The sequence below is a fragment of the Erithacus rubecula genome, assembly GCF_903797595.1.
Source record: "Erithacus rubecula genome assembly, chromosome: 1".
NCBI lineage: Eukaryota > Metazoa > Chordata > Aves > Passeriformes > Muscicapidae > Erithacus > Erithacus rubecula.
The window spans coordinates 85,942,719-85,958,197 of NC_136658.1; the positions used below are offsets into that span (position 1 = coordinate 85,942,719).

The 15,479-nt window shown below is 38.1% G+C and overlaps 1 protein-coding gene across 2 annotated transcripts; it reads left to right on the forward strand.

Moving 5' to 3' along the window:
- Positions 1–1,548: 1,548 nt before the first annotated feature.
- Positions 1,549–11,122, forward strand: SULT1C4 (sulfotransferase family 1C member 4). 2 transcript variants are annotated; one of them, XM_079302211.1, is made up of 8 exons: positions 1,549–1,684; positions 2,615–2,794; positions 4,435–4,572; positions 5,831–5,928; positions 6,239–6,365; positions 7,220–7,314; positions 7,528–7,708; positions 7,856–11,122. In XM_079302211.1, the coding sequence occupies exons 2-8, from the start codon at positions 2,629–2,631 to the stop codon at positions 7,966–7,968; spliced, it is 918 nt and encodes a 305-aa protein (XP_079158337.1). In that variant the 5' UTR covers positions 1,549–1,684; positions 2,615–2,628; the 3' UTR covers positions 7,969–11,122. The 2 variants fall into 2 exon arrangements, with proteins under 2 accessions (XP_079158337.1, XP_079158338.1); XM_079302212.1 differs by lacking the exon at positions 1,549–1,684 and adding an exon at positions 1,913–2,150.
- The last annotated feature ends 4,357 nt before the right edge of the window (positions 11,123–15,479 follow it).

Consider the following 15,479-nt stretch of genomic DNA (forward strand, 5'->3'; position numbering starts at 1 on the left):
AGTCAAGTGAAGTCCCAGGTGACTGGGAAAAGGACAAAATTGTACCAAAGGCAAGCCCTGCCTGGCCAACATGGTGGCCCTCTATGACAAAGTGACCATATCAGTGGAAAAGGGAAAATTACAGATGTCATTTATCTGGACTTATGTAAAGCCTTTAATACAGTCCCCCTCAAAATCTTTCTGTCTGAGTTGGATTTGATGGGTGAACTGTTAGATGGATAAAAAAATGGTCAGACAGTAGCATCCAGAGTGTAGTGGTCAGTGGCTCAGGGTTCTGATGGACATCAGGGACAAGTAAAGTCTCTCAGGAGTCCATACTGGGACCAGAGTTATTTAATGTCTTCAATAATGACAAAGAATTGAGTGCACCCTCAGGAACTTTGTAGGTAACACGAAGCTGAGTGGTGTTGTTGACACACCTGAAGGACTGGATGCCATCCAGTGGAATCTGGACATGCTTAAGAAGTTGGCCCATGGGAATCTCATGAGATTTAACAAGACCAGGCATAAGGTGCCTCACTCAGGTCGGGGCATGCCCCTGGTATCAATACAAGCTGGGTGGGCATTAAAAGACTGAGAGAAGGACTTGGGGGTCCTGATGGATGAGAGCCTGGACATGACCCATCAATATTTACTTGCAGCCCAGAAAGCCAGATGTGTCCTGGGCTGTATCCAGAGGAGGCTGGGAAGTGCATTCAGGGTGGTGATTCTGCCCCTCTACTCTGCACTGAGACCCCACCTGCAGTGCTGCTGAGATCCAGCTCTGAGATCCCAGCACAGGAGGGACATCAGCCAGATGCAGTGAGTCTAGAGGAGGCAACCAACACTATCAGAGAGATGGAGCACCTCTCCTAAAAGGAAAGGGAATTGGAATTGCTCTGGAGGAGAGAAAGCTTCAGGGTGACCCAACTGTGGCCATGCAGTACCTGAAGGGAATTGACAAGAAAGATGGAGAGATTTTTGACAAGGACACGTAGTGACAGGACTACATGTTTGAAAGGGGCTTCAAACTGAAAGAGAGTACGTTTAGATTAGGTGATAGGAAGAAATTCTTTACTGTGAGGGTAATGAGATAGTGGAACAGGCTGCCCAGAGAAACTGGAGATGCCCCATCCATAAGATGGAGTGAATTTTCCCCACAGCACCACTCACAGTGCTAGTAAGTACAAGTGCAGTAGGCTTACATACAACAGCCACGTGTGGGCTAAATCCCTGCTTCCTGGGAAGTGGCTGGACCACCTGCTGATGGGAAGTAGAGAATAAAATTGTTTTTTCTTTTACCTGCACACATGGTATCTTTGCAATTTAGATTAGATAGGAAGAAAATTGATTATTCCAAGACTGCTGACAAAGGGAGAGACAAAGTAAAATAATCTTGCTGGAGTTATTGACTGACATTTTATGTTGTTGTTAGTAAAGAATCACATTTCAGATGAGAATTCTGAGTGGTTTTCTTTCACAGGATTAGAAAGGATTTCATAAACCAAGCCCAGAAAAAAAGCTGGGAAAACTGCCCAGCTGTTGGCTGCTGCTGCACTTCCTCCTTTACTCTCTTCACACTGATAGGAAGAATGGAATCTCCACCCACACAAGTTTTCAACTACTTGCGCCTGAAGATTTAAGTTCCTGCGTAGTTATCAATACAGCCAAGGACTGAAGACATTTAAGCAGGAAAAATTCTCTGGTAAGTTTCTTTTTTCTTCAATTTTTAAAATTTCTGGAGTCACTGCCCAGCCACCAATCCAACATATCACTCTGCTCAACTGAACCTGTATGAAATTACTGTGAGTAAACAAGAAAGTGAAACAAAATATTCTAGCAATGTTTGATGCTGGGATTGAAATGTCTTTTTTTCTGACTGTTATTTTTAACTGAGATTATTCCTATAGCCTCCCCTGAAGCACAGCTTTCCTCTGACCAGGCTCTGGAACTCTGAAAATTATGCCTAAGAGGTCTCCCTGGGAGATATCCAGAAATCAATAACTAGTTTTTGTAAAACAGATTGATTCTCATAATTAAAATATAACAACCTTTAGTTAATGATCAATCCAGTTCAGTTTATTCATGTGCAACGTCTTTCAAAATACCACAGAGAGTTCCAAGAGTGAAAAGATCCAGGAACTAAGCAGAAAAGGTCTGCAAACATTTTTGTAAGTACAAGGAACAAAGGGTGTTAGAAGGTGTTTCTGTTTATTTTCTTCGCAGAGGAAGGGTTGGGTCCTGTATGATGATTTCATAGCCAGCTGCTATTCTTTGCCTTCTTTTGAATTACACCTCTGACTATATTTTTTTGCCTTTAGAAGCCCTCATACCAACATGAGAATTTTACATAAATGTGTTTGATAAGAGAATAATCACTTTGTTTCTCTTTTTGTATCTCAGTAAACAGAGTGACTTTTAGAGGCACAGAAAACTACCACTAGCAATACACCGCGCATTTCTGAAAATGAGATCCAGTTTTAAGGAATCTCTATATGGATCCAGACAGGCCAAATCATGGCCAAGTAAATCAGAGGACGTGGAATTTGGTCAACAAAAGAGGCCTCAAGATGAGTAAATTCAGATTTTTTTTTTTCAGAGAAGCCATGTTAATTCTAAGCCTTTCTTCATGCAGCTCTCTCATTGGCCATGGATAAAATGAAAGACTTGAGTCTGAAAGACCAAGTGAGGCGATCTGAGTTATTTGAATTGGAAGGTGTTGCCATCACACAACCAATTGCCAGCATTTGGGACCAAGTGTGGAAGTTCAAAGCCAAGCCTGATGATGTGCTCATCGCAACCTATGCAAAAGCAGGTTCGTGTGGGTAGGAAACAGAATAGAAAAATTTGGTATAGAGTTTATTGTTGGGGCTGAGATCTATGTTTTTTTCTCTTGTGGCTGGTATTTGTTTCACTCCAAACTAGACATTTTAAAGACATAAAGCTGTGTCAGCTGTGACTGGTAACTCCTGACTTCTTTGGCAGATGCAAAAACCATCTGTTTCTACTGAAGTACAAACAACCAAATTCCAATGACCTATAATTGTTACCTTTAATTGAGATTATATACATTTATATTAATGGTGACAATAGAGGTTTTCCACCAATATGTAGTGATTTAACAATGCCTGGAAAGAAGTTATCATTACTAAGAAATAATAGAAACTGTCTGTATGACTACGGAACAAATTATGTATTTGGGGAATGATTTTTTGTGTAAACTTGTAGTGATTTCTGAAAATGCATTAATTCTTTAAAACAGCCAAATTCATTTAATATTTTTGGCAAATGAAATGCCACCATTAACATTAGCAATCTGGCATTTTTCTCAGTGACTGGACAATATTTCTCCTCTTCATCTTTATACTTACTACACAATAAAACAATGAATAACAAGCATCAATGTTAATTCTGTATGAATAAAAATATGTAATGTATAGTTTTGGAGATTCAGGAACAGATATGGTAGAATTTGATCATCATAAAAAAATAATTACTTGAATTAGCAACAATTTTTAGGGCTTGTTTGTTTGTTTGTTTGTTTGTGGTTTTTTGTCAGTAGGGGAAAAATGTTTTTAACAAAAACCTCACCATTAGCCTTGTAAAGCCTGAAAGCTTTTGATTTACTACCAGTATACTGAAGGCAAAACCACATTATTTTATCCAGCTAGGATTAAAAACTTCCAGGCACTGAACTGAAAAAAAAATAAAGTTAGGATTCCATTGGACATGTCATATTTGTGTGAGATGCACAACACAAGCATCTTAAGAGGGGCTGAATCTCTTTCCCAGATTGCTTTCCAATTTATCCCTTAGCCTGTTCTCTAGCTGTCCTGCCACAGTACCTCAGAGGAGATGTGGTTGACACAGCAATGACAGCTATAAAAGAAAAGAGACACATGAGATACACTATATTGCAACTCTTAAAAATGTTGCAGTCACTCAGGCAGATGAAACATTGTACAGACCTGCACTAACATGTTTCAAATGGAAACTTCCCAAATACTGATACTTTTTTCAAACTGTATGAAATTTTTACTTACTAGAAGTTCAGATATTGCATTTTTTAAAGTCAACTTCAGTATGAAAACAAATTTGAAATACCTGCATTTTTGTAAGGAATGAAAGGAGGCAGTTTCATTCCTCTGCGAATGATATAGTCTCCAAACAATAGTGAGTTTATCCCAGTGTTTTTTACAGTGCTGGTGTGGGGGGTTATATCTTTCAGCAAGAAGTCTGTCTAAAATGGAATTATTGAAGTGAGCTTTGGAAATTACCTTTTTTGCTTAATTAGACATTTGGCCTGTATTGTACTCTCTTTCCATTTTGTCTATTATTTTCTATGCTATTCTTTCCCCCATTAGCACAAAGTCCATCCTTCTGGCTTTCAGTTCCCTAGTAGAAGAAAGTCTTGACTGTCCTGGAGGGAAACATCTAAACACTTGACATTTTCAGGTACCACATGGACACAGGAGATAGTGGATATGGTCCAACAAAATGGAGATACTGAGAAGTGCAAACGTGAGACTACTTACAAACGCCACCCTTTCCTCGAGTGGTTTATTCCAGAGCCTCCCTCTATGCGTTACTCAGGTGAATATTATTTGTATTCTAGACAAGGTGAAACAAAATGAAACAAGCACACAATGCCACAAGCTTCCTAGAAAAGGTCCCACTTGCTTTGTTCTTGATCTAAGCGTCATTTTGGCTATTAGGGATGAGTTCAAGTGCTTTAACATAAGCATCTACTGCCACTCAAGGTGCTGCAAGGCTGACAGATGTGATAGTTTCAGGTGCTACTGAAGACCATGATGTTTTGGAGTGGTATCTGAAGCTGTGTTTGATACTCCACAGTATCTAAACCATCAGCAGATATGTATAAAATGGCAACATGGGGGCAATTGCAGAATTGTAATTCTGCAATTACAAGCTGTATGGAAGAGAAATCTATGTCACAGAGGTATTTCCAAAAGGTGCATAATGTTTTCAGTGGCTTTGCTACTGTTTCAAGTAACTGCTGCTCAGTTCTAGGGTCTAGTAATCTAAACAAGCTATGGAACATTCAGGCAACCAGCAGGCTTCACTGGTTTGCAGTTTCTCACAAAAGTCTACCCCAGCAAGGGCTCCATTTCCACACAAATCATTAAGTCAGACTCTCATATTTGAAGATAAAAAACTTGACTCTCTCTGTTACTTTTTCTCTTCTACGCTAGACTGTGTTAACACAGAGAGACAAAAAAGTGATAGATGACAGAGGATGACAGATGATGACAGGCAAAAATTGTGGAAGACATGACAGATGTTTAAAAGGGAGAGGGGAGGAGATAACACATCTCCAAATATCACCAGTTTTTTCTAAGTATCCCCATATAACCATAGCTACTGAAAATTCACTGTCATTCTCCTAGTTTCTCTTTATGTGCTATCCACAAAGTCTAGTCAGCTGTCATATTCTTGTATCCTAGAAAGAAACTAAAATTTCTTATCTGTAAGGAGAAAGGAAACCACTAAATATTACAAAGGTAAAACTTTGGTTGGATAAATATAAATCAGTATTCATCATTACTCCTCGGAGATAATGAGTTAGGTATGGGCCCAAGGAAGTAAAAAGATATAAATCAGTGTTTCCCTTTTTCTACTCAAATACACAGGTAAAATTTTCTCTAGAAACATTGAAGATGCTTATGAAATGTTGTATATGTTACCCTGCTATGTAAGTGCTTTGGAGATGAATGACCAACACAAGGTGAACTGCTGAAAAGTCACAGTCACAATCACATATAGGAGCATAGGAAAGAAGTGATAGTGCGATTCAGAGAACAACTCACATTCATAATTAAACATCCCACAGGTGTGGAGTTAGCTGAAGCCATGCCATCTCCACGAACAATAAAAACTCATCTGCCTGTGCAGCTGCTGCCTCCCTCCTTCTGGGAACAAAACTGTAAGGTAAGGCCAAAAAGCCTAGTCTACTTCATGGACAAAGAAAATGACATAAACCAGGGCAAAATATGTTTTCCAGACTCTCTGAGAAATCAAAAGGTCTCCAAAAATATTTTCCTTTTAATATGCAAAGTCTGTGGGAATCTAAAGTTATTACTAAGTTACATGAGCTGTATTTTAGAAAATGGCAGCTTCAAAGCAAAACCTCTTGAGCCTCTACCAGCAGGCTCCAAGAGAAAACTCCAGGAGATGTTCAATATCTGTATTTGTATGTGCAAGTTAATTTCTTTGTCTCTCTCTTTTCATATCAATAAAGATAATCTACGTGGCAAGAAATGCAAAAGACAACCTGGTGTCATACTACCATTTCCACAGAATGAATAAAGCATTGCCTGATCCAGGAACCTGGGAGGAGTTTGTGGAGAAATTCATGACTGGAAAAGGTGAATACCGCAATGAGAATTTTCTGATTCTGATTGCAGTTTCTTCTAAACTTAAGAATCAAAAACTCTTCTATTAGAGATTTTGATAAATTTAAGAATGCATGGCATTGATTTATTTATTTCAGTTATGATTTGAAATTCAGTGCAAACACTGTGAAAGAATATCTGCTGAAGGTGTTTCAGTCATAAATTTTCTTCATTCACAGGTTTTCATTATTACCTAAAGGATTAAATCTATTCTTATGCTCCGATTTTGAGAAAAAAATAAAAACACTACTCTTTATTCTATTATAATTCAGAATCATATATGGCAATTTTCAGGTTCATCTTTTCTCTCTGAGATTAAAAGAAGCCAGTTGAAAAGGAACAATGGAATGTCTACTTCTGTCTTAGCGAATCATTTTGACACTTGCTTGAGAGAAACAGGCACTTCTGATAGCAAAGCAAATATTAAAACCAGGTAGAATCATAGAAAAATTCAAACTGGAATGGATTTTTGTTGTCCATACTGTCCCAACCCCTATCCTGCTTAAATAAGGGCCAATTAAGACAAGCCTTGTCCAGCTGATCAGATCAATATTGTGTGTTTCCACTGATCATAATGCATCTGCATTTGTTGCCCTCTAAAGTTATACATGAATCCTGTTCTGAGCATCCATAAACCAGAAGGATTAACAACAAAAATGTTGCAATAAGCAGAGAGCACAGGAGTGCTTATTATCATAGCCATGCTGATTAAAAAACAGCTTGGAAATTCACAGGTACTGGCTAAGAGGGAAACATGAGTGCCACATGTCATGTGTTAAAGAGAGTTGGGGTATTTCTAGCTGCTGCTGATGTTACTTCTTTTTCAGTCCTCTGGGGTTCCTGGTATGACCATGTCAAAGGATGGTGGAAGGCAAAAGATAAGCACCGTATTCTCTATCTCTTCTTTGAAGATATGAAGGAGGTAAAAGGCTGAACATAGGTTTATAAAGTTCTGGAATCTGTAAGTCTAGTAGATACTAACTACAACAGTTAGCAAGAACTCTGTATTGCAATGCCAGTATCAGTCATTCTTACAATGACCTGATCTCTGTCTGAGAATTGCAGCTCTCACATGATGTTTGATTCCTTCGCTTTTTCTAGCTCTGTATCTTATCCCATGTAATTATCTCTGCAGAATCCAAAGCGAGAAATTCAGAAGATTGCAAAGTTCCTGGAGAAGGATCTGAGTGAGGAGGTTCTAAACAAAATAGTCCACAATACCTCTTTTGAGGTAATGAAGGAAAACCCCATGGCAAACTACACCAGAGACTTTCAAGGAATAATGGATCACTCAGTTTCCCCATTCATGAGAAAAGGTACTGAGGTTTGTTACTGACATTAACTCTGGTTGGCATTCTGTTTTGAAATAAGCATTGGAGTACAAGTATTTGATAAGCTGAGGATAGTGAGCTTCAGGAAATACTGGTAAATCAATCTTTTCTTTTCACTTTGCCATTTCTTAGGGACTGTTGCAGACTGGAAGAATTATTTCACTGTGGCACAGAATGAGAAATTTGATGAAGATTATAAGAAGAAAATGTCTGATACCTCTCTTGTTTTTCGTGCAGAATTGTAATTACTTCCAATGGAAATTAAGATCTTCACTCTTTTCCATATTGTATATTTTGCTTTTCCTTCACAAAATGCCAGTGTCCCTAAGATTCCAAGATCTCTCACACATCACTGATCTTTCATTACTGGGAGAGTGCCCAAATTATGCCAAAGTTTAGGTCTCCCTGAAGAAAATAATCCCATGGGACCCTTCTCAGTCACTCCTACTGCAGTAACTTTCAGCATTAATAAAAATATTTCAGACATGCTGTGGTTTTGATCTTTGTAAAACTGCAGTTGATATTGCTGGCATTTTCAAGTCAAACTCTAACAGAAACTAGGAGCCAACAGGAAAAAAAGATGTTAAAAACGTGCCACAGGTTGTATGAACATTAATAAATAAATAACAATATACAGATTTAAGGGTGGTCAAGTATAAAGAGAGGAACAGAAGTGCACAAGTAGAATAAAATTCATTTTCTCTCATTTTAAGTTGGACATATGAAATGCTGTTGAAAGTAAAGTAGCATTTCCAAAAACACCCAACAGCCATTACTCCTTTAATAAAGCTTGTTGAAGGGCTACATAGAGGCATTTATCTACAGTCTAGCTGTCGGCACAGTAGTCCTTATTGCTTCTCACATTTGACTTCTGAATTGCATATCATAGTGTTCTCTTAACATTTGGAAAATTCTAAAAGTTGGTATGAACTAGGTGGACAGTCAATGCTACAAATGCCACCTCTCTCTTCACTGTTGTAAAAGTGTTCATCTGATGCCTCATGTTATTGCCTTTTACTTTACCTCACTCTTAATTAAATATTTAAATATCTCATTGAGGGCACTCAGTTGTAATAGGACCTGGTAGATACTGGAAAATAGAAACCAGTTCTGCTTCAATTAGTACCATAACTACAGCCATGTTTGAGCTTGTGCAAAATTAACTAAAGCAATTCTTAATCCATTTAATTATAGGCAACTGTTGCCAATCTACTTTTGGATTTAAAGTGCCATCATTGAGCTTGGCACACAAAAATGGCCACAAAGACTTCTTGCTCAACTGAGTTTGTACTCTGAATGTTAGAGGAAACAGAATGTGGATTACAGCAACTAAAGGAAAATACCATCTTAGTTTCATTTAGTCTAGTTTAGTCTACTTTAATAAAAAAAAAAAAAAATATTTGCTGGGAATATTCTCTCTTTGGCTTGTGGAGAATCAAAAATGAGTTTAAAAGCTGTAGCAATATGAGCAGCTTTCAAATGCAAAATTCATTTCAAGCTACCTATTTCATCCACATATCTAAAATGAATGCAGATATAAAGAACAGCACATAACTAAAATGAATGCAGTCACAAAGGGCAGTAATACCTTGCATCAATTTAAAATCAAACAAAAAGTTGCTTGCTAAGTGTAGGAGTTACATTGTCCTGACTCACAGAGTTTTCCCCAAAAATGCATGAATCATTGAAACTGGAGTATGTATTTACTACAGTAGTGAAATTTTTTATTTTTTTAAAGACTTCAGGTTGACAGATTCCTGCTCACAAACAAAGGATATCTCAGTAAAATGACTATCCAAGAAAAAATTATCTGTCAGAGGCATTGCTTTTATCACAGCAAGGCTAAATACCAGCTTGAGGAGGTTTCTGCTACTTGTGTAGGTTTTGTTTATGATTAACTTGATTTACTGCCTTGCTAGTATGAGGAAAAGGTGTTGCCTGCTCTCTCAGATGTTTCCACTCTCTAGGGTTGTTCTATGAAATCACATGAGTCAGCACAGTTTGTCAATCTAATCCTCATTGAGTGCCACAAGAGGTATCAGTAAATGGTAAACATGCTTAACTCAGTAGCTTGGTGACATTTTATGAGCAGTGCTGTACAAAAGGTCACAGAGATGACCTGTTTGCTTCTCCCTTGAAATCTCCAAACTATCAGAAAAGAAATATGCTGACTGTGGGTGAAGCCTGATTTGAAAAGGGACTTGCATAGCAAGTGCAAGGATTAGAGGCACCATATAATGGGACTCCTATCACATTGGGGAAGTCACCTTTGCTCTCACTTCCTTAGGGACCTTTTTGCCCAGCTGCAATTCAGCTGCTATGAACAACAGATAAAAAGTACCACAGGTCAGACTGCTGCCCTAGAATAAAAAAGGGGAGAAACAAACACTTGATGTGTGGCTACATAAGTAGTGTTTTTTCTTATGCTATTGATATTATCCTTCTATATATTCAAAGACAGAAATCTTAACTATTTAGACAAAATATAGCTGGCAGGAAGATAGAAAAGTGGGGAGTTTCTGCTTTTTATGCCTTCTTGAGCCACCACAGCTGAGAGATCAACTTACGGATTCAATAATGATTTGTAAAATGTTCCTAATTGTACAAGTGTAAAACTACAGGGATTAGTTTATTGTTACCAGTGAAAATTATTTGACCTGTAGTTATGAAGAAAATTTGGGAAAAAGGTTAAGGGGCTGTATGCATCTCTCAAAGGGCATAGATTCTACCATGGTTTGGTGTATATTTTGACTGTATGTCAACAGAGATGTGCATAGGTTTCTGGGCAGATGGCTGGAGGATGCCTTCACCTAGACTGCCTTTAGCCTCCATATCTTCAGGTCTGCAGTTGTTTTGTACAGAAGAACTTTAAATGATGTGTTTGTGTGTGGAGATTTTTTACTAATACCATAAAAAGCTGGTAAGAGATTTAATATATTTTTATGTAAGATACTGTAAATTAATGAGCACCTGCCAAAGGAGATTGTATGTATTCAGCCAAATTATTTCAAATAATTTAAACTAGTGTCACACTTCTGATACAAACACATGACTGTTTATTGTGGAGATAAAACCATACAGAACTGCGTTAAACTTAAGTCCTAAATATACATTCATGCTTTATTTTCATCCAGTTATCTAGATGCAGTTTTACTAACCCTCTCAGGTACAACATCTTCACTGTCAGCTTAACAAGACTTGTGTCTGTTTAGCTAATGCAATCCCACAGAAACTTCTTCGATGCTGCTTGTTTCTTCTTTTAGATGAGAGTGCCCCTGCTGGGTTTTGATAGTGCAGAAACTTTGTCATTCATCTCTAACAAATGTTTCAGGGCCAGTGTTAATACATGTAAACTGTTAATCTAGTTCTGTTTTGTAGCTCTACATTAACAACTACCAAGAACTGCATTAACAAATCCTGCCACAGGAATGACTAAAGATTCCTGCTTCAATACAGGCTGTTTAAAAGACACTGCTGTATTAACCCTAGACTAGTCATAATCCTCCTTGAGCTTGGCTGTCAATAGCAGCTAGGGGAGACATTTTATGTTCACATGGAATGCAACCATTTGTGAAAGAGAATGAAAGAAGTACAGAGCTTTAAAAAAAATTAAAGAAAGAAACAGAGAAGGAAGCTGTTCTATCTTCCTAGCTAGAATTCAAAACCAGAGGGACACTGCTTTCCTTCCACTAATCTAGCTGTAGATGACCTGCTTCATACCTGAATTGAAAGTCTCTGTTTCTCCAGTCAGGAAAACAGACCACACAGAGGAACATTTTATGTAATTTTTCTTATCCATATAGGACATGGATATCATACTTTATATTAATGGTTTACATCAACATGTTCACAAAGTGTCTTATATTTACAACAAGGTTAATTATTAATTTTGGCATTTTTCAGACATGCATTAGCATACTTCAAACCTGGACTGAAGCTTTCATTTCCCTCACATCCTCAATAAATGCTGCAAGGTCTGTCTCAGTGTAAGCTGTAGGTGAACCTAGAGGCACATTCAGAATGAGAGTTAAGCCCTTCATATTTCTAAGATGAAACCAAACTGTGCAGCCAGACTGAAAGTAATGGGCTTTGGCTAGATAAAATACAAAGCTCTGCCTGCCCTCCAGACCAAGCACTGTGTAGGAAGATCAGGAAAGTCCTCATTCAGCAGCACCCTGTGGTTAATGTCAAAGAGGCAAATTATTCATGGATTGTTTTGCAGAAGGGCTTTGGCATAGGTTGCTGCAAGGGCAGTTGGTATCTATCAGCTGTGTGAGTTCAGAGCCTTCTGAACTGAAGGCTCACACTTGAATTATATCCATCTACCATGACTGAGGTGACAAAGCTATTATGTCAAAAGCAAGCTACAATGGATCCTGCTTTGGTTCAGGCAAAACAGGTAGAATCTTAGGTCAGGCGCCTAAAAATTAAGGTAACTAATTTCTTTTTATTTGTTACAATTGGGCCTTTTGATTCACAGTAACTTGTAATTGTATCAATAACACTCAGCTGCATTTGCTACTATCTCTGTGTTCAATTAAAGTTCTTCACATTCTGCTAGCAGTGGAACAGTCTTTTGTAGTCAGACCTCACCCCAAGTGTGAAAACAAAATGGTCCTTGGGTGAGTTTTACACTAATCTGTCAAAAGGCTTGTTGGTCTTTGGAGGTGAGAACACCAAATTACTCCCGTCTGTTTCCTACTGCAGTTCAAGATCAGAAATAAGGACTATATATACAGTCTATTTTTTAACACCTAACCAAATCCTTCACACACAAAATGGTACTGAGATAAGTAACTCTCTTTTCACTGTACCATTCCAGTCCTGTGGGAACCTACTGAACCTCAACCCACCCCAACAAAATGGCCATAGTCAGCCAAATAATTTGCAGTTCATCTGTACAGGGGGTGTGCCTTTAAGTTTCCAAACAGAGAAAAATAGTTAACATACTATAAATTGCTTTATATTAACCTGGCATGTAAAAAAGGCGTAGAAGCAGCTCAAAGCAAGAACTCTGACAGGCCCAGCGTGGGTCACAACTAAAAGTCTGTGATCCTCAGACCTTGTTGCAAAGACAGATTCTACAGTGGCAAGTATTTAAAGCATCTGCTCCTTTATATCAAAAACACATTCCCCAGAAGCAAAATTACAGGCATTTTATCGTTCTGTGCTCTTCAGAAAATTCTTGCAGATCTAATAAGTCCAATGATAGTGAACAAGCATTTGTACCCTGCCTTGATGTAAGGGCTAATTACAGCCCTGTGGGACTTGGCTTCTCAATGAAAGCAGGATTGAAAATTTATGCTCTGCCCCAACACATCTCATAAATCTCTTGACAATATTGTTTTACATAGACAATGCTATTTAAAAACATGAATTAATTATCTTTTACAAAGATAATAAAATCATGGGATATGGACTATGTAAATTATTCTTGTTTTTCACACTTATCTTGTCTCAAATTAGCTTCACTTATTATGTATACCTTATTGTCTCCTTCTAGATAGGTAAGACTCAATCCATAAATTGTTTTAAAAAATTTTATTAGACTATTGCAGGTAAAAGTTAACATTTTTCCCCACAAAATTCAGAGCATCTTGCACTTTATTGTAACAAACTGAAACAATCAGCATCCTAAATCTTTTTTCTTTTAGTTATTCTAGAAACTTTTAAAATTCTTTTACCATTCCCTAACCAGGATTCTTTGCAATTGCTGCTGCAATTCAGGACCAGAATGATAGAGTTTTAAAACAATCTCAAATGTACAATATACCTAAACCCTGTTGCATGAAGTGGAGGAGGACAGGAGGGGAGATTTGGCCTGTCTCTGTCAAATGTTCTCACAGGAACATGGAGCTCAGGGAGAGGTGCTGAGTGGCCCCTAGGCAGAATCAGCTTCAGAAATCTGCAATGAGAGAGCCAGTAGTTCATTGTCTTCTGTACTAACACCTCTGAAAACTCTTTTGTGTCTGCCTTGGATGAGCTCCAAAATCAATTCTGTCGTAGGCTAAATCATGAGATGACCCAAGAGTTGGTACATAATATGCACTGTCTGAAGATAGGCAGAAGGAATAAATTTGCATGAAACATTATTTCCTCTGTGGTTTCCCAAAGGGAAGGTCAGTTTCCTACAGTGTTTTTCCCAAGTATCCAAGTTCAATTGGAGGCTGACCTCAAAGCACAGAGCTGTGCAGTATGGCATAGTTTGGGGTGAAAAGCTTCTGCTACAGAATGATTTGGAAGGACTTTTATCTCAAAAGGCTCTTCTTGAAATTGTGTGAAATCCCCATGTCAGAGCAGCACAGGCATAGATTCAGAGTACCCCAATGTGAAAGGGAAAAGAAAGGATTAATCCATTTAATGTCCTCTGAGGCTTCTAAAAAGTATAATAATAGAAGTAATGGAGAAACACCATCATGCTGTTTGGTTAAGGACATCTGTTCCTTGCCAGCAGCCTCTGTGAGCATGGAACCATATGCTCCTGCTACAGTTGTGTAGCTGCATAAATAAATATATATGAATATATACAATGGACAGTGAATGCATTAGAGGGGAAAAAACTCCCACTTTGGTATCGATTAAAAACCTTTCTGCTTTTTGTCACTATTTGCCATTTGAATTTTACAAGAAGAATGCCAGTAAGCAGACTTGGAATAATGCAATTATTTTTCCAAGACAAGCATTTCGATAAACTACTCTCTTCTTTTATTAAAATACATATTGTCTCATGACATTGTAATTAATTTTGTGATATTTAGTATTCAGCCAGTGAACCATAAACAGAGTAATATACCTAAATTGTTTTGCCCAGGCAACTTTTCATTAAAAATCAATTACTTATCATGAAATGTGAAAAATTATTCAGGCACTACCGAAGTGCATGCATGATTACAATGAAAAATGTGTGCCCTTTAAAGTAGGCATTGCTCCCCTCAAACACTACTCAAATGGGCATTAAAAAGTCTCTATAAAAACAAATCATTACAAGCCATAACACCTAGGTTCTGCTATTTGCTCTGGCAGTTCTTCACACACATTTCTGAATTTATGGAATCTTGGAATTGTTAGGGTTGGAAGTATCAGGAAAATTAAGCCACATTTATCTCTAAAACTGAGACAGAGGAGTCCTCTTAATTTATTCTAATAAAGGGAGAGGCCATGGGACATTCTCCTGGGGTATCTCAAATTTTTGGAGGACACAGCCTCCCTTTTTATCGTAATTTTCGGGCCGCATTTTCCTCTCCCCATTGGCTGAGGTACTTGAGAGGTACAGACTTCCCGGAACACCCGATACCTAAGATTCCTCCCTAATGCATAACCTTCCCTTTTACTTTTTAATTCTTATAGAATTCATGGTTTTTCCCCATTGTTTCTTTCATCTTTCAAGATCCAGTTTCACCCACCAACAAACCTACAGCTTGTTTGCAAAGGCAAATATCTTTTTGTCCATTCATCAATCAGTGGAATCTTTCCCATTGTTTCTTTTATCTCGGTGCTAGTTTTTTCTACCAGCAGACCCACAGCTTGTTGGTAAAGACAAACCCATCATTCCTCTCAGAAGGGATCTCTGGTGATTATCTCATCCAACCCATGCCAAGGCAGGGTCACCCAGAGCAGGTGACAAAGGAGCACATCCAGGTGGGGTTTGAACATCTCCAGAAGGAGTGTCCACAAGACCCCTGGGCAGCTGTGCCATTGCTCTGCCACCCTCAATGTAAAGAAGTTGTTCCCCATGTTGGGTGAAACTTCTTGTGGT